The following is a 21,004-nucleotide window of genomic DNA, read 5'->3' as shown; positions in this document are numbered from 1 at the left end:
TTTTTTTGTGATCGTAAAGACCTCTGTCGATAGTCGACAGACGGGCGCAATAATCGAAACGTTACACTCGCCGCTTCCACCCTCCCCCCCCGGTTAATCCGTCGGAATCGCCTTTCTCCCGGATAAAAAATCGATAATTTACGCCATCTTACGGTACGACATATAATTTATTAAACACCAAACGTCGCGTCACCAGAAAGTAAAGAAAAGTTGCCAGTTTTTTATCACCCCTATGACGTCATTAATTATATTTTCGGACAATCGATACAACTGTGATGTCACTCTCAAAGAATTGGCCAGAGAGAGAAATGCTAATTCCTCTCCGAGAGGAACGAATTAACGAAGGGGGGGGGTCGTTCTTAAAATCGACCTACTTTATAAACTTCGTTACAATTGACTCACTCGGTTATCCGTGTAGGCTTAAAGATTTGTTTCGGAGTGTTTAAAGTGGTATTTTACCGGGTATGAACGAGTACAGGAACAATGAATTCCGGTTTTGGAGTTCTTAATTATACAATTATTTACGTTTAGGAAGGAGATACTCCCGTTCTCTGACGTTTATTGTGCCTTTATAACCCTCGCTAACCGAGTTTGGACAAAGAATAACGCTAATTTCTCGTCCAATCCCAACCCCGAATATTTGGCCTGTACCGTTTAGGAAAATGGCCACTCTACTAGCCACCTTCCTGTGTTTACTCTTCTGTGTTTTACGGTTAATCGGGCAATGCCCCCGAGGACCCCACTAAATAACACTTTCCTACATTCATCATTGTATCACTATAAAAGTCTCTACGAAGGGTAAACCCTGGTTTAAATGCACACGTGTATAAGTGCATTTGAAGTGTTCAGGTCATTTTCCCTGTAAATATATTTTAAAAATATAAAATATTTAAAAAGGTAAAAGGGACCGGGTTCCTTTACCTTTTTTACAGTAACATTAATCTCGAAAAAGGTAGGTGTAGCTTATTTTTCAACGTATACACACCGTTTAACACGGCATGACTTTTGTAAAGTAACTGGTTCTAATAGTCTGAATTTGTTTCTACTTAATCCAATACACTCAAACCTCGATATAACGTGCATGCCAAAGGATCATGCACCCCAAGAGGACTTTCTTCCTTATTTAGGTGTTCAACACGCGAAGAAAACACGGAAAAATCTACTCTTCCAGGACGTCGGTGAAGCGCGAATCCTCGACTAAATACAGCGTCAATATAGATGCTCTCTCGTTTCACATAAATGCCCACTTTCTGTACGAACTAACTGAGTTAATGACTCATTTTTATACCCTTTTAAATGTATTTGTAGTGTGTCTTTTGCCTGTTTGCATCGATAATAAAATCCGAATGAAAACGTTCGTTTTTACTAAGTATTTATTTCAATTTTTACAACCTGAGATGGCGAAAGTAACGCGTAAAACAGGAAGGAATTCCTACCAAAAATTCGAAAAACATCAGGCTACGTCATACGACGTAACTTTTTTGAATTTTCGAAGTGTTAATTACGTCTTCTTACGGAAGCGGAATGATACACGTTCGAAATCCGGCACGTCGGTTCCATTGTTATTCAGGGAAATCGCCTGTATTTAAACAATAGGCGATTTCTGTGCCCTTCGATGCGAGAATCGTGCGTAACAGTCGAAGTCCCTTCCGGAGTATCCGTTACGCGGGCGTTACGCTAACCAAGCGCGTAAGTGACGTATACGTTACGCTTCGCGTTTTGGCAAAATTTGGCCAGCCCTTCGTTATTTCCGGTTACGGAGGAAAGGGCGTGAAAAGGTTGAAGGGAGAGTTTCCGGTTTGGTCCATTTGAATGGAATTGGCGTTAATTTAAGAACAGAAAACTCGATAATTCGTTTCAAAAAAGTTTATTCTGACTAAACGTTAATAAAGTTACGAATAATGGAGTTAAAAATTTGGAGGAAAGAGCTCTAAATTCGTCGTTTCCTCTCGACTTTCTTCTTTCGGTAGCTTCCGGAAATCCTTTGGCACCTTTCGATGTGGGGGGGAGGACCCTCCTTCCTCGACGCATCAGGGCGGTGGCGGATTCGGTCCCTTCTCCTTCGTCCGCCGACCCCGGTGTCACCTTTCTTCCTCTCTGACGACGGACACTACAACGAGAGCACGCGCGCCGTGAGGGGTTCCTCCACCAAATCCTTTCGTATACAACCACTTTAAAAGAAACTTTTAACAGTTTTTTTTTTACAGTCGAAACATTCCTTCTACCGGAAACGAAAATCGCGAAAGGGGTTCACTTCCGGGGAGGAAGAGGGGAGGAAAAGAAAACCAGCGGGCGACTTTCTTTCCACTTTATTGAACGGTTGCTATCTACAAGAAACCGAAAGAAATTGATTCTACCGGAGTATAAAACACACGTAAGACGAGGCCCGCCGAGGGTTCAGGGTGTATTCGACCCCCCCCTAAATCGCCACCGGAAGCGGAAAGGCAGGGAAGGGAATTTTCCCCGGAATCCGAGAAGAGACGGGAAGAAATTTCGGCGGGACTCTTTGGCACTGGATCCACGTCTCGGAAAAAAGAGGGGTAAAACGTCCCGTCCGTCTGTCCGTTCGTCCGTCCGAACGGCGCCGTTACTTCTTCCCCGCGTGCTGGGGGGGAAGAGTCCTCCCGTTTTTGGGGGGAAGGAAAGCGGCGATTCCGGAAGCGGAAGCGCGTGAAGTGAGAGTTAGAAGAGAAAGAGAGGAAGGAAGAGAGAGATTCGTAAAACGGCCGAGTGAGGAAAAAGTGTAGAAATATATATTCCGGCCGCAGAAGAATAGAAAACGACGAGAGAAAATCGGAGGTGGGGGAGGACCGAAGGTAAAAGAAAGAAAGTAAAAAAAATAAATAAATAAAAGAAAGGCCCGTTCTCTCTCTCGAGTGGGGCGTCGAACCGTGAGGCAGGAAGAAGCGACCCATCACTCCTGTTGAGAGGCGAACCGTGACCTCCCCGGGGGGGTAAAATGGGGAAAGTAAGCCGGAGGCGAGAATTCGCGCGCGCAGTAGCTGCCGTATGAGGGCTGCCGATCGAAGAGATCCGCTTTAGGAGTCGCTGACCGGGATCCGATCATCGTACAGAGAAGGGGCCTGAAGCAGTATTCCGCACGTTCCTACCAGCGAAGCGATGGTGAAGATCCACAGAAACAACCTGTCCAGCACCATGGCCACGTACTTCCAGTCTTCTATCTCCTGCAAAACACGAAAACACCCCCCGTTATATAGTTATATAAAAAAAGGGGTTATAATGAGGAAGGGGGAGGAATTACTCACGCTCTGCTCCTCGTCTTCTTTCCGGATATGTTCGGCAATGAAGAGAATGCTCTCGATGGCTTTCTGGATTTCCGGAGAATGGTGCCTGTAATGGGCGTGGTCGGTATTTTCGGCGTTTTCCCGGACTAAGTCTTCGCGTCCCGCGCGCATTCTGTAATCCACGTGCAAGGCATCAGGCGGCGGGGTGTTGCGCTCCGCTTGCATCCGAACGAAGGAGTCTCTTCTTATCTCCATGCCGTTGCAATTCCTGCCCGCGAATTTGGGAGGTTCGGTCAGTTTGTCTTCGGTAGTGTGCAGGGGCCTTCTCATCAGTAGAAGTCTGGGCATAATGTGGATAAAGACGCGTCTCACCCAGGGCGACATTTTGTGAGTGGAGGGAGAACGAAAGTGGATGTTGAGCACTCCTACAGTCACCGCTATGGACAGAGTGACGAGGATCATGGTAAACAGAAGATATTTTCCCAGGAGGGGGACGGCTAGGGACGTGGGTGGGATGATTTCGGCTAGCAGAAGAAAGAAAACGGTCAGGGAGACTAGAATGGATATACAGAGCGTAACTTTTTCCCCGCTGTCCGAAGGGAGATAAAACACTAGCACGGTTAAGAAGGAAATTCCCACGCACGGTATAATCAAATTAACCGTGTAGAATAGGGTTTTCCTTCTCATTGTGATGTTAAAAGTGATGTCCGGATAGGGCTCGTCGCAGCAATCGTAGTATTCTTCGTTGTATTTGGCCGGTACCAATAGAATGTCCCATTCTACGCTCTTGTAAAGTTCGCTCAGATCGATTCCCATAGCTACCGTGTTAGTCCCTGGTTCCTGCTTCACGTGTTGCAAATCCACCTAAAAGAGAGCAAAAAATAATAATAATTAAAAACAAAAGCCACCGGAAGTGAAAGGGTGGACAAAACATCTTTCTTTTTTTGTAATTACGAAGCGCATTTCGTCGGTCGCCAGCGCGCGCGCGCGACGTCTCCTTTTCTGTCGGGAAAAGGAAGGAGAAAGGCGTGGCGTGGATCTCGCGCCAATAAATCTACCTCGAGAGCGAGTGCGCGGAGTTATCGGCGGTCGACGAGCCGAGAATAATACGGGGAGGCTCGGAGATTCGCGGGGGAGGAAAGGAGAGGCGCCGTATCTTCCTTCGCCAGGCGGAGCGATAGACGTAGCGATTCGCTGGAGCGCGAACGCTAATCGAAATTCCCGCGCCGCTGATTATTCGACTCCGAAAATTCTCTCGGACCGTGAAAAACAGCGGATTTCTCGTCACCCCGGCGAGAAAGCGATACGAGAGAGAGAGGGAGAGAGAGAAGAGGAAAGGACGTTCATCCTCGCTGCGAAGTAATTATTTCCAGCTCCTTCTGTATTTTCGGGGAAGTGAGAGGAGGGTGGAAGCGCAACCTTTCGGCACGCGCAGAAAAGACCCTTTCATACTCTACCATTCTCTTCCGGCATTCAATTGCTCGCTTCCGTCGAAAATCCTACAGGAAGCGACTCTTACCCTCTGAAGAGGAGGGGATGGCGATCTCCTCTTGGTGTTCTGAAGCATCCCGCTTGGGTGGGAGTTGGCAGAGAGCCAAGAAACCGCATCGTCTTCTCCCTCCCTTCACCACGGAAACGGAAAAAAAAAGAGACTTACCTCGTATCCGTCGTAGGTCCACGATCCGAATTTCATAATGCAAGATTGTTCGTCGAAGGGGAAGTATTCCACGTCGATCTCGCACGTGCTCTTATATAGGGCGGGAGGCTTCCACACGATCTTTCCCGTGTAGTGGACCGTAGCTTTGGTCATCAGGGTCACTTCGTAATTCCCGTCGGCGCTGGCAAAGAAATTCGAACCCCCAATTAACTTAATAATTTCCTTCTATTAACACTAGAAAAAAAAAGTGAAATTCCGAAAGTGGAAGCGGAGGATTTTTCAGGAGGATTTTGGGAATGTCGAGAATTAGGCGCTTTGTCACCAACCCGGGTGTCCCGCTTGCTCTTCTTGTGTTACGTTTACGGAAGAGCGAGGGTGTCCCGTTTACTCTTCTTGTGTTACGTTTACGGAAGAGCGAGGGTGTCCCGCTTGCTCTTGTGTTACGTTTACGGAAGAGCGAGGGTGTCCCGCTTGCTCTTCTTGTGTTACGTTTACGGAAATTCGAATAAACTTCGTTACGCCAGAGTCAAAGCACCCGACTCGTGAAAGTTCTTCCATCTTTACGGGGAGGTTAAGACGTCATAGAAGAAGGGAGTATTTGCGGATATGGAAGATAAATACGTATATTTTCCGCCGGTCGTAAATGGCACGTGAAGGAATCCTCTCCTAAAACACGCGCGAAAACAATCCATCGACGAGCGATGAAGTAACGGGTCGTTACTTCCCTCTTTTTATTCCCCGATAGATACATAAATAACAAGGGATGGTCCGATAAACATGGCGCGAGACGAAGGAATTGCTATATAAAAAAAAAAAAAAAAATTCCATATTTTTCCTTGACCAAGTCGTAACACGTAAACCGGGGAGGAGGAGAAGACCCGGAAGACCGAACTGGATGGTAAATTTCGTAGCGTTACTATAGTAACCCCGCTATATCGGTGTGTCGATCCCGGTAAAACGGGAGAGAGGGATTGACTCCTCGTTTATTTAAAAGCGTTTCCCGTTGTAAATTGTCAGAATATCGATGGTAAATCCTCCAGGAAACACGGAAAGTTTAGATTAATCATTGTTTTTCTAAGTTACGTAAACACCAAATTGTTCTTTTTTTTTTTTTTAAACACAAACCTGTTGTTTTGCTGAGAGGCGAACCGTGACCTCCCCGGGGGGGTAAAATGGGGAAAGTAAGCCGGAGGCGAGAATTCGCGCGCGCAGTAGCTGCCGTANCACCAAATTGTTCTTTTTTTTTTTTTAAACACAAACCTGTTGTTTTGCCGGATCAAAGTCAAACCGTTCCGGGTTTCCAGGGAATTCCTAAAGAACAATGTCAAAAGTGAAGAGAGAGAAAACAAAGATCGATGCTCCTTCAGAAGTCGAGAAGAATCTCGGTTATATTAGGAAAAAATCTTTGTTTTTTAAAGGTGCGGGGTAAAAAAAAACTGTGCCACAATATTTTATCAATTGGTGGGAAACTTTGTTTAAGGTTTCTGGCACGATTTCCGGTGTGATGGGGAATGGCTGCTGGTGATTGCTGTACAGATAAATGATACAGAGCTGGAGGCTCCCCCACTTAATTACGTGTATAATTATTTGGTGGAAGGGAAGGGCCTGTTATATGTTTCTTATTTTGTTTCCTTCCGAATTGGGTTTATTGGAGGAACGTGTGGCAAAAATTGAAGGGGTAAGGAACGACTGATTTCACAGTTACGCATTTTTCTCTACGCACGCAAACTTCTCTTTTGTTTACTTCGAAAAGTTCTGTGTTATTCTCTGAAAATACACTCGTTCTCTAGCAATACTCCATTATTTTGGAAAGGGGAGAGAAAAAAAAATCGATGGAATACATTGGAACGTCAAATAAAATATTTCCGAGTCATTTGAAACGTCGTAATACGCATTGTTTTCACTCTAACACGTGACTTTTATAGCCTGAAAGCCGGAGAGTTAAATACGCTCCTGGAAAAGTTGAGGAACCAATTAAGGTAAATAGAAATGGTAGTTTGGTGAGCGCAACGATCCTGGTTTATCTACAAAATCCTAGTTTCTGTAGAGGTGTAAATTCGCATCGGGCATCGAATCCTTTTATAAAATCTTTAGGTTACACCCGTTTCGTCCCGATCTCTGGCTATCGGTTGATTGAAATTTCGCCTCTAAGTAACCGAAAGCGTAACGTTTCTCTATGATTTTAAGTGATTTTATCGATCGAAGATCTCTCGATTGTTTATTTATTTAAAAAAAGAACCTTTGGTAATCATGGGAAGTGCGAGGAATTTCTTTCCTCCAACTTGGTAATTCTTCTCTGCACACGTTTAGAAGAGAGTACCGGCTTGTATGTGCCGGTTTCTTAGTGTAACATAAATGAAATTTCGTCCAGGCATTCGGTATGATGTTATTAAGTGATTAGATATTACGTATTACAAAGTTATGTGTCTTCTCTTTATATAAACTTAAGGGCATTTGAATATTACAATAGGTTAACGAGGTATTGATACCTTGCAAACTACCCTCTTCGTGATTCGAACCGTAGCTCTTTACTCTAAAAGCATGCTGTTGTCTATATATATATAAGTTACTAAAAGGTGTGCAGGTATAAAAGGAAGTCTCTGATGCAGCCATATAAAGACTTTCCCCTTGAAGAGTTAACGTACATTAACAAAGAGAATCTTACGCATAAAACTGCATAAAAATAAAAGAGTAAACGTGTAAATGCGCAGATGACGAAGTTGCGCAGTTACTCGTGTTTACATATATTACTCTACGGGGCTTAATATTCTACTTTGTAAGTATTCTCTTTAATACATAAATGAGAAAACGGGGGGGGGAGTACTCGTAACCAGGATTTGCCTTGATTTTCTTAAAGTATACAATTCTATTTGGAACTGAATATAAGTGAAGTGGCACGCAGAGATACTTAGCGGTTTAATGATATAATGACTACGTCACAGTCGTAACCACAATAATAACTTAATGGTTAATGAAATAAACGGGAAGCTGCGAGTATTTTTTAATGCTACGACGTAAAGAAATTAATGCGAGGATTGAATTTGAAAATAAGCGATAGAATCGATCCACGCCCAACAACACCAGAACACAATTCCATATTTTAGTGTGTCCCGTAGCTAAATCTCTGTTCTTATTTCACGTTAAAGGCTCGTGTAATTTATTTTTTGCATTTACTAATCGTCCTAGTCACGGGCATGGCGACAATTCCTGGCGCCATCGTGGTTTTCTTTTAAGGAATACGGAAGATAAACGAGACGACAGAGGTCGCTTTTAGGTCTTACGAGAAAATCGCCGATGCGGACCGTCGAGGATATTGTGTGTGTGTCTTTCCGATATATTCGGCGGAAGAAAGGGGTCATTAAAATGCCAGAGGATAGGCTAGGGGCGCTATAGAAAGAGAACGTGAAAAATCGTTGGAGAAATGTAAATAAAGAACTTTCTAAAGTGCCCGAGTCAGATATTTTCCCGCTAGAGGGAGGCGTTTCCTTACGCTTCGCTAAGATTCAAATAAGTTCCTTCTTTCGGCTGCCTTTAAAAATATTCTAACTCCAGAATATATTTTTAAAGGGAAGCCAGAAGAAAAAAGTTTAAAGACGGGTCTATCGGCAGTTTTTTGGGAAAAGTAAGCTTGCAAAATGGGAATGCCCGCCTCTTACTGAAAAAACGCGATAACAAAAGTAATCGAAAACACAAGGTATTGAATAAGGCACAGGACAAATATCGAAAATACAGGTTAATCTATTTTCAAAAAGTAAACAGAATGATACCAATTCTATTGTCTGTTCTAAACCGGTTTTCGATTTTTTTTTTTTCAAAACCGCGGTTTACCGAAAATCGGTAAACTCCAAGTGGTTGGCTCGTTGGCCAGGCGCGAACCCACGACCAACTTCCAATTATTTCAAACCAATGTTAATTTACGGAATGTCGAGATAAATTCAAGAAGTCCCGAAATAAATCTATCAAATATTAAATATTTTCGTAGATGACTATCCTAAATTACTCCCTAATGAAGTAAGAATAGATTTTGCAAATACAGTAGAGCCTCGATTAACCGACCCCCGATTAACCGACACCTCGGTTAACCGACCGTCCTAGTCGGCAAATTTCAAATGTCCGCTAGTGATGTGGCGCTACAATATTCGGCTATGTCTTGGCTACTTTAATATTATTTTTACGTGTTTTAGCTGGCAACACTCATTCGACCATGAAAGAGAGCCAGTATTTAAACGAGGCTTAATTTTCTAATTTTTAACGATACAATAGCGACGATTATTATTTTAAAAAATTTTTTGTTAGGCTTAACATCGATGAAAATTCAACGCAAAATAGGTTAATAGCGATATACTAATTACATGGGATATAATAATATACTACACTAATAATGGATTTTTTCATACTTTTCGGTTATCCGACTTTTCAATTATCCGACCAACCCCAGTCCCCTATTGAGTCGGATAATCGAGGCTCTACTGTATCTTAATAACGTTCCGATTGTCACCAGGACGTGAGCCGATTCCACGTCACAAATTCAAAAGTCATTAAGTTCTTATGCCTTATAAACGTGTCGATATTGTCATACTGAGCCTTACGATAGCCTTTTTAAACACTGGCTTCAAGTTATTATATTCTGTCGTTACATTACAGTAAAATTTTTCAGTCGTCTTCCCGAATCACGTCGCGAAATCGTTCAATTTGCATTAAATCGCTTAATCTGGCAACCCTGTATTACCGTTATATCGTTAATTAATTCGTACGAATCATAGATCAGAAAGTTTATTGTTGTTTCTATTGTTTATGTTTTTTTTTTTTTTTACCGAGAACATACAATAGTTTATTTAGAAAAAGTAAACTTTGAAAACTTTCCATCAACCATACAACATAATAATATAACATTATATATACGATAACATCCGCGAGTTTTTAACTTATAAGAACGTAAACAAAAACTCTAAATGCAAATTTTTAGAAAATACTATTTATTTATTTTTCTACAACAATCTTTCACGCTCTGTCTCTCCTTTATTTTTTTTTTTTTTTACATTCGCTCAGGAAGTTTCCTGTATCGTGTAATATCTTCGACCGCCATAGCGATCGTCTACTACGAAAAGGAAATTTATCAATTCATTTTTAGATTTTCGTGTAAATCAAAAACGAATATTTATTCAGAGATTTTTTCCTTTATTTTAGATTTTACAACGAAATTATTATATGACACTTCGTCTGGTATTCAAACGAAATTTAAATTTGACCAATCAGAATAAGCAAAAATACTAGAGGCTTTGTTTAGTTAACTGGCAACGTGAAAAAAAAAAAAAGACGACGATAGCTTTACCTATATTTTTTTTTTTACTCTGTATTATTTCATTGTACTAATACTGTATTATTATTTTTATTATATTTAATTGTTCGTCGACGAATAAATTCGAACACGGTTATTAAAGATATCAACTGGCAGAAGGGTCGATCGGAATGTAAATGTAGTGACGTAAATCGTATAAAATTTTTAAATTTTTAGTTTTCTAAATAAACTATTAAAAGTTATTAGTGTAAACAAAAAAAAAAAACGTGATGATCTTAGATTCGTAGGATTTAATTAATGGCGTGGGCACAAGACACGGTTGCCAGATTAAGCGACTCGCCACAAATAATCGCGAATACGATTCAGGAACGATTGAAAATTACTGGAAGACAATTTTTACGATTGTTTAATTAAAAAAAAAAAAAGGTGAAATTCCACGAGAGAGCTGGTGAGGTTCGGAGAATTTCTAAGGCATAAACACTTTTGAAAATGCTCCAGAGAGAACACCGAAATTTGTTAGGGTGACATCGGTGAGGACGACGAAGGCGACTAGAACTTTAATAAGATATTTGGGAAATCTTGAATTGGTGGTGGGTCAAATCGTTTCCGAAATAACGAAGAGAAGAGGCTGAAGCATTTCGTGGAAAGAGCACTTAAGAATTTTAATTAGAAAGGGAATGTCGACCCGAAAACCGTCGGATTCCGAAAACATATCTCGAGAACCGACCTCCCGATCGATTTTGTGCAAACCTCAAACGAAAACAACCGGTTTAACAAACGTCAAAGTACACGACAAACGTCGATCCCGAAAATTTGTATAATTGCTCTTCGTCCAATATTAATCAGACGTTAGGAAACCGGGGAATTTAATTGTTCGGAAAGGGAAATTTTCATGTGTTTCCTCCCCCGACGGGTAAGGGAATTTCCCTATTTTTTCTTTACCGAAAAGACCAAAGCGATGCGAATCGTTCCTCTGGAAGACGGGCGTGTGTGTGTGTGTGTCCTTCGTTGGCTTAGAGGAAAAGTGTATTTAATTATTAAGGGGTAAAGATATTTATAATTAAAAGAAGAGTCGAACCGGAAGAAGAGCCATAAAACTAGAAACTTTTCTAAATAATTTACAAAATAAAAATTAAATATTTAGGTGAGAAAGAGCGGGAGAGGCGGTCGTAGGCCATGACCATAAATAAGGATAATTTAATAAAATAACTTAGTTCTTAGTACCCGAGTCCAAGTGGAAGAATTCGGGAGACGTTTCTGATAAACGGAGGGGGAGGACGAAGCACTTTTTTTTTTTTTTTTGACGAGGCTAATAAAGAAATTAGATATTTTTAGCGGGAGGAGGAATGGGAGGTGGACGTGTTCTATCGATCGCGGTGCGGTTACGAGTTCGATCGGGAGTAGCGGCTTCCCGCTTCCGACGTTCGTAATTAATTTCTTCGAGTATCGACGAAAAGACGGAACCCAATCTCTTTTTCATTAGGTCTACTGGAGGGAAAACACGCTTGGAACGCGGTCAACGGGGTTCCCTACACGGAAACTGACTGTAAGAAACTGAACTCCTGTTTAAGTGTTACACACGGGAGGAAATCCGCGAAACTCCACCTCGTTGCTTGGGATTTATACCCGACTAATACTACAGTTTTATCCATTCGTTCACTGATGGGAGGAGGGAGTGGAAATTCCTTTTTCAACGCTTTGTACGGGCATGAACCCCTGAAAACTAGTCTTACCCACTAGGCCACTTTGGGAGGAAGAAGTGAAAACTCCTTTTTCAACGCCTTGTACGGGCATGAAACCCCTGAAAACTAGTTTTACCCACTAGGTCACTTTGGGAGGAAGAAGTGGAAATTCCTTTTTCAACGCTTTGTACGGGCATGAACCCCTGAAAACTAGTCTTATCCACTAGGCCACTGTGGGAGGAAGAAGTGGAAACTCATTTTCAACGCTTTGTACGGGCATGAAACCCCTGAAAACTAGTTTTACCCACTAGGCCAGTTTGGGAGGAAGAAGTGGAAATTTCTTTTTCAACGCTTTGTACGGGTATGAACCCCTGAAAACTAGTCTTATCCACTAGGGAACTGTGGGAGGAAGAAGTGGAAACTCCTTTTTCCATGCTTTGTGCGGGCATGAACCCCTGAAAACTAGTCTTATCCTCTAGGCCACAGGTGAAAGAAGAGGAAATTCTCTTTTCCAGTTTCGTACGGGCTCGTAACTATTGATAATTCGCCGTAATCTTTAGTTTTTCCAGAATCAAAGAATATTTTACTCTCTCCGTCACGTCACGCAAGATAATTTACTAACTAAATTGTTACGATAAATACATACATCATATTCCTATTTCGAAGTTAAGTACAGTACACACTGTGCCAAGCGTTTTCTACATTCCACACAAGGAAAATTTTCATAAGTATTGATGCCCTGTCCTTAATTTCTTTGACAGAACGAAAGAATATCTGTAAAATCTCCTCCACGAAGACGTCGGTTCGAAGGATTTCCATTAGAGAATCCATTTGTAACTAATAAAACGGAAATAATCACCAGTTTCGAACAGATTGGAACGAACAAACACCAGACGTCGATGGAAGGAAAAGTGTGACGTAATTACAGAACCATGCGAGAAATCGCCCCCTACCGAATGGAATTTCGAATTCGATACCGGGTTCGAATTCCTAGCGTAGCGGAGGGAGAAAGGGAGGACCATTCTACCACGCTTACAAGCCATTTATAAATAAAATTATCGGCTCGACTGGAGGGGAGGGAGGAGAAAGATCGTAAAACATCCGGATTTATGTTTGTCTACGAATAAAAAAAAACAAAAATAAACGAGAGTAAATGCAATTTACTTCTCGATACTTTACCAAAAAAAAAAAGAAACATGGCGAATTTCCCGACGTTTTTATTACCTTCTCGGAAGCCAGCCTCGGGCGGAATTCCTTTCACGGATCTCCAACTTAGACGAGGAATTCCAAATTTTTGAATTACGGTGAAAATTTGCCACACGCCGATCGGACCCCCCGCCACGCTCACTTCCAATCCCCCCCCCCCAATGCCCGAAAACACTTCTAACAACTGCGAAACGTAATCACACCATTCTTCCGAATTCCCGGATGACGTAATAAAATACGGAATTCGATGAGGAACGAATTACGGATCGAAAGGGGGAGACGTCCCGGACGTTATTACGAGGTCCACGCGCCGCTTCCTCCCCCTTTTACAATTCCCCTTCTTCCTTCCCGTGTTCGTAAATCCCGTGTTCCTTCCCGAGAGACGAGGAGGAAATTTCGCTTACTCCCCCAGTGTAAGAATGTATTTTGATATTTGTGTCGTAACTTACGTAACTACACAGAAGAGAGAGAGTAACTTACTTGTTAAAGAGGACGATGTCGGGTAACCAGATGTGTTCGGCTGGCACGTGAATCATTTCCACCCCTCCGTAATCTGACGGTGTCCAGTGTAATTTGTAGTCGTCCCAAGTCTACAGTACGAAAGGTCAAAGGTTACAACACAAATATATAGGCCTATTCTAACAGTAATTAGACTCACCTGTTCTACCCACACGTTGGTAGTCATGACCTGGTGTTTGAGGTTCTGTAAGAAATTAAAAAAAAAAAAGGACGAATTAGAGTGACGTAACGGAAATTAATTCGGTTCCATCCCCCCTCCCGTAAAAAGAGCTTCTTATTATTCCCTTCCGGAAGTGTCGTCATTCCGCGAAAACCTGGTTCTAGTATATGTAGTGTTGTTACGTTACGTCCGTCCAATGAAAGAAGGCGTTATTTATTAGTTAGTTACAAATAATGCCTTATTTAATTTACCGGAAGTAACGTAATGGGAGAACCTTAAGAGGAAGTTTCGGGCCTCATGGAAGACGTTACGTTTTTGGGGATTTAAAGAGACGGGAGGAAATTAATTACCGCGGAAAGTATTTCGTGACTAAAACGCTTGTTACGTACGAAACTTTTACCATTTATTTCCGGAGTAATTTCGAATGGAGACAGTTTCTATTCAAATCCTAAGCGCTATTTTCTCTTACGAACTTTGTTCTGAATTTTAAGTTTCTTTCCCGGTTATTCCGCACCTCGATTTAACGTCGTCTCGTTAATTTCAATCGTAACAGTTACTTTGTAGTGTTTTAATAATGGAGTAAAGTATCAAACCTCGTGCCTAATTCATGACGTAATAATTGACTAAAGTATACAATCTCGTGTTTAATCCATTACGTAATAATAGAGTAAAGTATCCAATCTCGTGTTTAATCTATGACGTAATAAATGAGTGAAGTATCAAACCTCGTGTTTAATCCATGACGTAATAATAGAGTAAAGTATGTAAACCACACGTTTAATCTATTACGTAATAATGGAGTAAAGAATCAAATCTCACGTTTCATCCATTGTTACGTCATGGATTATTTTGTTACGCACGAACTCCGTAACTATAGCTAACGTAACAACAATATTTTCCATAGAAGTTACTGGGAGATGCGGAAGAGCGCGGATAAATCAAGTGTTTTTCTTAAGAGAAGAAGGAAGTTCCTCTGTTGTTTTTCTAGGAGAGGGCGAAGTCTTCCACCCAAGAAATTTTCGGACAATTTAGCCCAAAGGTCGTAAATTAGAAAGGGGATTTAACCGGGATTTATAGTATCTAACGTATTTCCAGATAAAGCAGATGGAATTAAAATTAATCGTGCTGAACGGATAATCGAGAAAGTCAGAACTTTTAGATAGTTAAGCCGTACTTTCGGATGGTTCTTTCGGCCAAGTACCACTTCCGGTTTATTTCACGTGGTTTGAATCCTGCAAAGGTCACTTCCGGCCATTCTCTGGGCGAGTGGGGAAACGTTTTCGTAGGGGGAAATTCGATAAATCGAAGGGGAGAAAATTCCGAAAATTGGGTCAAGAGGGACGAAGAAGTTTTGTGTGTTTTTTCCGACTCTTCTACTGTAAAAGGGCCTTTTTTTTTTGCTTTTTCTAAGGCCTTCGTGGGTTGTGAATGGATTATTATTACATATACAGGACGAGAACGGTGTTCTTTACCCCCGAAACAGCTGGCCTACCGCGTGTTTACGCTAGGCCCTATACATAAGAGAATAAAAATTTATATTCTCCTCCAAGATCGCTTAATTCTAGAGTAAAAAACCCCCGTGTTTTTCTCGATTGAATTGGATTGGAAGGGAGAGAAAAACACGTAACGGGAGTGCTCCTATTTAGACGAATAAAACGTGGAAATCACCACGCAGGATGCGAACCCGCGAGTTAAGAGTGTCGATATGACGTAGGCATTAGAAGAGAGTTCTAAAAGGGGGGTGGGTTCGTTAATTACGTCATTTAATCTTTCCGGTAGAGGACGATTTACGTGGCAGCCATTTTGTTTCCTCGTAAATTGTCCGTTTTCGGAGCGATTAAGTCGTTAAAATTTTCGATTAAGTTTTTAAATTTTTTCCCTAAAAAGCCTTTTAACTCGGAAATTATAAATAAATTTTGTTTTTATATATTATTATTATTTCGCTTTTTCTTAAATCCATTTTTCTAAAATGTAATTTCGCTAATCTTCTAACATTAAGAAGTCCCTTTATAACGTCGTTTACTTTCCTCTTCTCTTCTTTATTGCTTCTATCGTTATTTAAATATAAAAAAGGGGGAAGGGAGGGCCTCTTTAGGGAATTTCCCTAACTAATTGTAAACGAATTATTCCAATTAAAGGCCCGTAATTTATTAAAATATGATTAAAAGATAACGGGGAGGGAAAAAGGTCGCGGCGCCGATTAATTATAAAATAAAAATGATTTCGTCACAATTAATTCCGTTAACGTCTGTGTGACGTCGAAGACAAATATTTGATAATTTAAATAATTCGTTTAATCGAATAAATTAATTAAATTTATCCTTAAACCGCTCGCGCCAATGACGGAATCTTTGTGTAACAGGCTTTACGTTACGTCTATACAATTAAAGAAGGCCTCGTAACTCCTTAAATAACTCCTTCTTTAATTAATTAACCGGACGTAACGTAACGTCACACCTTTACGTACAGACGAATAGAGTAACTTTTCCTGCGTAACCACCGAAATTACGTCACAGCCGATACGTAAGATATACGTAGAAACTTTCGCCGGATACTCGCGAATATTTGTTACGTCGGTATATACGTAAGTAACGCGATTTATTACGTAACAAAACTGTTCTCACTTTTCGGTAAGAGTAACGACAATTCAGATCGGTTGACGTTTTCGGAAACGTAACCCGACGTCACAAAGAAAGGGTAAACAAAGAGAAGAGAAACTAATTTAAAGAACGAAGATAAATGACGAGTCGGAACGTCACACGCCAGCCGAGTAGCTTGTTTTAAAATTAGAGCAACACCCAGAGTTATTACAGGAGGGGTTATTTGACGAGGCGAACGTTTTCAAATATATATCACTGTCAACTTTCCTACTCGTCTTACGCGTAATTTATCGGTCGAAATTTCCAGATACTCGATATTCCTCCCCCCCCACTTCCCATCTTCGAATAATACACTATACAAAACAATTCATAAATTCTCTAAGAAGTATAATGGTTACGCGCTCCCCTAACTTTGTTACGCTTTCCATTTCTTACATACGTACAATTGGAGACGAAAGTTACGTTTTCTCCCGTAACACGTCGTCTCCATAGAACGAAGACAAGTCTCGTTTGTTTTCTTGTGTTTTCCTATCGATAAACACACGATAAAACACAATTACATCGTATATCTGTCTTGGACGTCCTTTCGGAATTTTTCCATCATTCCGGCACGAATATCCTTCTTCCTTTCATCCCCCGTTTCTCTTCCGCATCCCTCCCAAGTTAGAGAAATTGCATCCCGAGTTATCTTCCGACACGAAAAGAGGAATTACTAGATTTTCGTTCCCCTAAAAACGGGGGGAAGAATCTACTCCCGTCTACGTGAGAAGCTCTCCTATTAAAAGGGATCGCGTAACTCGTTCGAACACGCGAGTAACAGAGTCGAAAAACCGTTGTTTCGGCATTATAAAAGAAGAGATTTTGCGGCTTAATGAGGACCTTTAAAAACTAAATTAAACTTCGGTCACGCTATAAAAGTTTCCTGTCGTGACTCTCGAGCATCCTAAATAATTCCCGTCACTTCGTTCCCTATAAGAGCGATTCTCCTCCCGTAATTTACGCTGTTACGCCCGTCTTCTGCGTTGTTTAAACGGGGATTTCCTAACCCGATCCCTATTTAATGGATGATGAGAGGGAAGGGTGGGTGATGGGACCACACTGGAATTCGGCGCGATCCTGCCGCCCTCTGTCGGATAAAGGAAGAATTAAAAACGGGATTATTTAAAACGGGAAGTTTAATCGCTTTTAAAACGTGTCCGCAATAAACAAGTTCGTAAACCGTAACGGCGGCGCTCCCTTTTGCGCGTCGGAATTGCATTTTCGTTCGTCGTTTACGCGAAATTCCTAGGAAAGCCGAGAGATTTTATCCGGTCGACATCCCTCTCATCTTCCGCGCAGGCGCGAAGAGGGAGTGAGGGGGGTGAGAGAGAGAAAGAGAGAGAGAGAGCTCGAACCGACGGAAGGCGCCCTACTCCCGGATCATTCTTAAGTCTCGGCCCACAGAGCGCAAGCGCGGTGGATGGGAGACGGTTTTCCTCCGCGTCGCGCGCGAACGATAAGTAAACTTCGGAAACGTCGCGCCTGGTCTTTCCGCCACGCCTTCGACGGAGGGTGACGACGATCCAAATTAAAACGGCACCCGGACGGCCGACGCTTGCGTGAAAGGGAGTCGATAGCGTCGCGTCGCGTTAATCGGCGATAATCGACGGGAAGCGACGAGGCGAAGCGCTCTTTCCGTCGCGTCGCGTCGCCAACTCGGGATGTCGGTAACCTAGCAACGTCGATCGAACCGGAGAGAGAGAGAGGGGTGAATCGTATAGTAGCGCCTCATCCTCTTCTTCTTCGTTACTTTTCGAAAACTGCCCGCGTGACGCGCGCGTAGGCGAATCCGCCGCGCGGATGTAAGCCGCGGTCCGATCCGGAGACGAAAGATGAGGAAGAAGGAGAAAGAGAGAAGGAAGGGATTACTTACAATGTCGATGAGCTGAGTGAGCTTGAGGCCGACGACGATGGTGACTTTGCTGGAGTGGTTATCCACCGGTCGGATGAGTCTGTTGTAGTCGCTGAGGAGGTCGTCGTGCAGGCGCTTAGCGTCGATGTGCGACTCGCATCCCAGGAAGAAGAGCGTCGGTGGCAACGCGAGGACGAGGAAGATTCCCGCGCCGTTTAGCGGTCGCGGGGGAGGCATGGCGACGTCGGGCATACTCTAAGCAAGCCGAACGTCGTCTCGGAAGACGGAACGGGACCGAACGGCTCCCTCCCTCCGTCCACCTACCGCGGACACCATTCCCGGTTCGCGATCGATAACGGCGCCGCAGCCGTGCGCGTCGAGGCGCAGAGCCCGCGCTCTATCGGAGAAAACGTCGTCCCTCCTCCTCCTCCTCCTCCTCCTCTTCCTCCTCCTTCCGATCGCCGCCAAAATGCGCTTCTTCCCGACTGTCTTTGCGAGCGTCCGACTGACGAAATTAACTTCCCTTTCGACATTTTTAAGCGCTTACTGGGAGGGTGGCTTTACCCTCCCCTCTTAAGCCGTATTTTATCCCGGCAGACGAGACGACGTGGCGATCTTTTGTTAAAAAGGTCTGTCCGAAAGGGGGTGATCTCGTCTCTTCCGGTTCCGGGAGCTTCATCTTGTCCGGTGGCGCCAAATCCCTGAGGATGCGAAGTTTTCCGATAACGGATTAATTAGCCGAGAGGTCGTCCCTAATTAGTCGCTTTAATCTCGATAAATCCCTTCCACCCATCGATCGGCTCGACGTCCGAGTATCGGATTTTCCCGGGAAATTCTCCGCCCCTCCCGCTATCACCCCTCCCCCGTCGACGTCAACGGGGTGGACAGACATTCCTCCTCTCTTCCTCCTCCTCCTCCTCCTCCTCCTCTCTGTAAATGCAATCGGGAAAGAGGGAGGAGAAGTTAGAAATCCGACAACAAATCTCGGGTTTTTTCGCGGGAGATGCATATAAGCGACATATATGATTCATAAGATAACATAAATAACCCGTGTGACGTAACGTCGTGCCGTAATAAAAGTCGTTTTATTACAAACAACGGTATTAAGAGAAAAATAAGAGATCTCTCCGTCGAGTTACGACCGGAAACTTAGTTAAGAACGGTCTTTCGTAACTCCGTAACAGAGTCGTAAAACGGTGACGAAAGCGTTACCCCGTAACCGAAACCCCGTATTTTCAACCTCTCTAGAAAGGTCGCTTTCCGCTTGGCGTAACGCCGTTACGCTTATCGTCACGCGTTTATCTCTAGCGATAACAAAGGTGGGTCGGAGTAACACTTCTTTCCCACCCCCGCAAACAGGAGGAATATAAAATTTGGAGACGGAGTAATTGGTAGGAAGGTGACGTCGCTGTTTCGTTTCGCGTAACACGTAACCGTCTTATCAGAGGGAACGATTTCGACAAGGAAAAAAAGTATTGTCACATTAAAATGACATGTATTGATTTATGGAACTTTCTCTTCATATAATAAAGGAGTTATTAGCATTTTCTTTTATCTCCTTCTCTCTCTTTCTCCTGTTAAACGGAATCTACTCACCCCCTCAAATTAAACTCGTCATAGACGTACAGAAAGAGCGAAGTTTCCGATTTGCGACTCGTTTAAAACGGAATTTAGAAGTTAATTTTCTACCTCCCCGACGAATTTTACCGAATTTTTCTGTAACAAATTAAATTGTTTGGAAACAATTAAAGCAATTAACACGAAACTCTTCGTCTTCCGGTGGCAGAACTTTAACTATTGGTAGATTGATCGTAATTTACACCCGAATAAAGAGAGTCTATAGGCGATAAACCGGATTTATGTCGCTTTTATTGATAGCTAACATTGAATTTGCCACAAAACTGCACAAATATCGATTAATTTATCTAGGGTAGGGTGAAGAGAACACTTCGAAGTGTTCTCTTCACCCCTCAAATCTTATTGTTCTTTATACACTTTAAACTGTAATTCCAGATTTGTAACTAGAAGTTAGGTAAGGAACATCTCTTGTGGAGATCTTCCTTAAGGATGGAGAAGTCTCTTGTGGAGATCTTCCTTAAGGATGGAGAAGTCTCTTGTGGAGATCTTCCTTAAGGATGGAGAAGTCTCTTGTGGAGATCTTCTTTAAGGATGGAGAAGATCTCTTGTAGAGATCTTCTCCATCCTTACTAGGATTTGTATGGGAAATAGGATAAGGAAGATCTGGAAGACCATTTATGAAAACCTCTTTTATCCTTACTAGGAGTTATATTAAAAAAATCTCTATTCGTTTAAAAATTGTTTCGATAATCTGAAGCAAAACTCCTTGGGACAGGCCTTTTTAATTGTTAAAAATATTGTCTAAATTCCTTGAAGTAATTTCTATTTTTGGAATTGTTACGATATTTTCAATTACGCAAGTTTTCAAACCGCCTGGAGAGGGGGGTTGTCCTCTTTTTTTTTTTCTTTCTTCTCTCTCCTTTCGATTGCTCTCTTCTGTCGAGATGTTGTCTTTTCGTTTCCTTTTATCCGAAGAGAGGGAGAAGTATGAGACTATATTGCTTATTTTCCGATTCTATTTCTGGGTGGATTTCTCTTCGATATATTTATTTCTATCTCCTTATTTGTCTTCTGATCTCCTCTCTTCTCTATTCTCTTCCTTAAATTTTTCATTTTGTTGATTTAAGGGCGAGATATACATTACAAAATATACATTCTTCGTACCGT

The 21,004-nt window shown here is 42.3% G+C and overlaps 1 protein-coding gene across 2 annotated transcripts; it reads right to left on the bottom strand.

Moving 5' to 3' along the window:
- Positions 1 to 1,738: 1,738 nt before the first annotated feature.
- LOC111638546 (acetylcholine receptor subunit alpha-like) lies at positions 1,739 to 18,595 on the bottom strand. 2 transcript variants are annotated; one of them, XM_023384273.1, is made up of 6 exons: positions 14,169 to 14,245; positions 13,748 to 13,792; positions 13,570 to 13,679; positions 4,903 to 5,083; positions 3,267 to 4,109; positions 1,739 to 3,185 (listed from the first exon to the last, which is right to left on the bottom strand). In XM_023384273.1, exons 1-6 carry the CDS (start codon positions 14,169 to 14,171, stop codon positions 3,039 to 3,041), a joined length of 1,329 nt encoding a protein of 442 aa, XP_023240041.1. In that variant the 5' UTR covers positions 14,172 to 14,245; the 3' UTR covers positions 1,739 to 3,038. The 2 variants fall into 2 exon arrangements, with proteins under 2 accessions (XP_023240041.1, XP_023240040.1); XM_023384272.1 differs by lacking the exon at positions 14,169 to 14,245 and adding an exon at positions 18,281 to 18,595 and having other exon boundaries at positions 1,740 to 3,185.
- Between the last annotated feature and the right edge of the window lie 2,409 nt (positions 18,596 to 21,004).

Source organism: Centruroides sculpturatus, unplaced genomic scaffold (assembly GCF_000671375.1).
Source record: "Centruroides sculpturatus isolate CEXI.00-Female unplaced genomic scaffold, Cexi_2.0 scaffold1194, whole genome shotgun sequence".
NCBI lineage: Eukaryota > Metazoa > Arthropoda > Arachnida > Scorpiones > Buthidae > Centruroides > Centruroides sculpturatus.
Note: the sequence above shows the minus strand (reverse complement) of the source record. Positions and strands in the feature narration are given on the sequence as shown.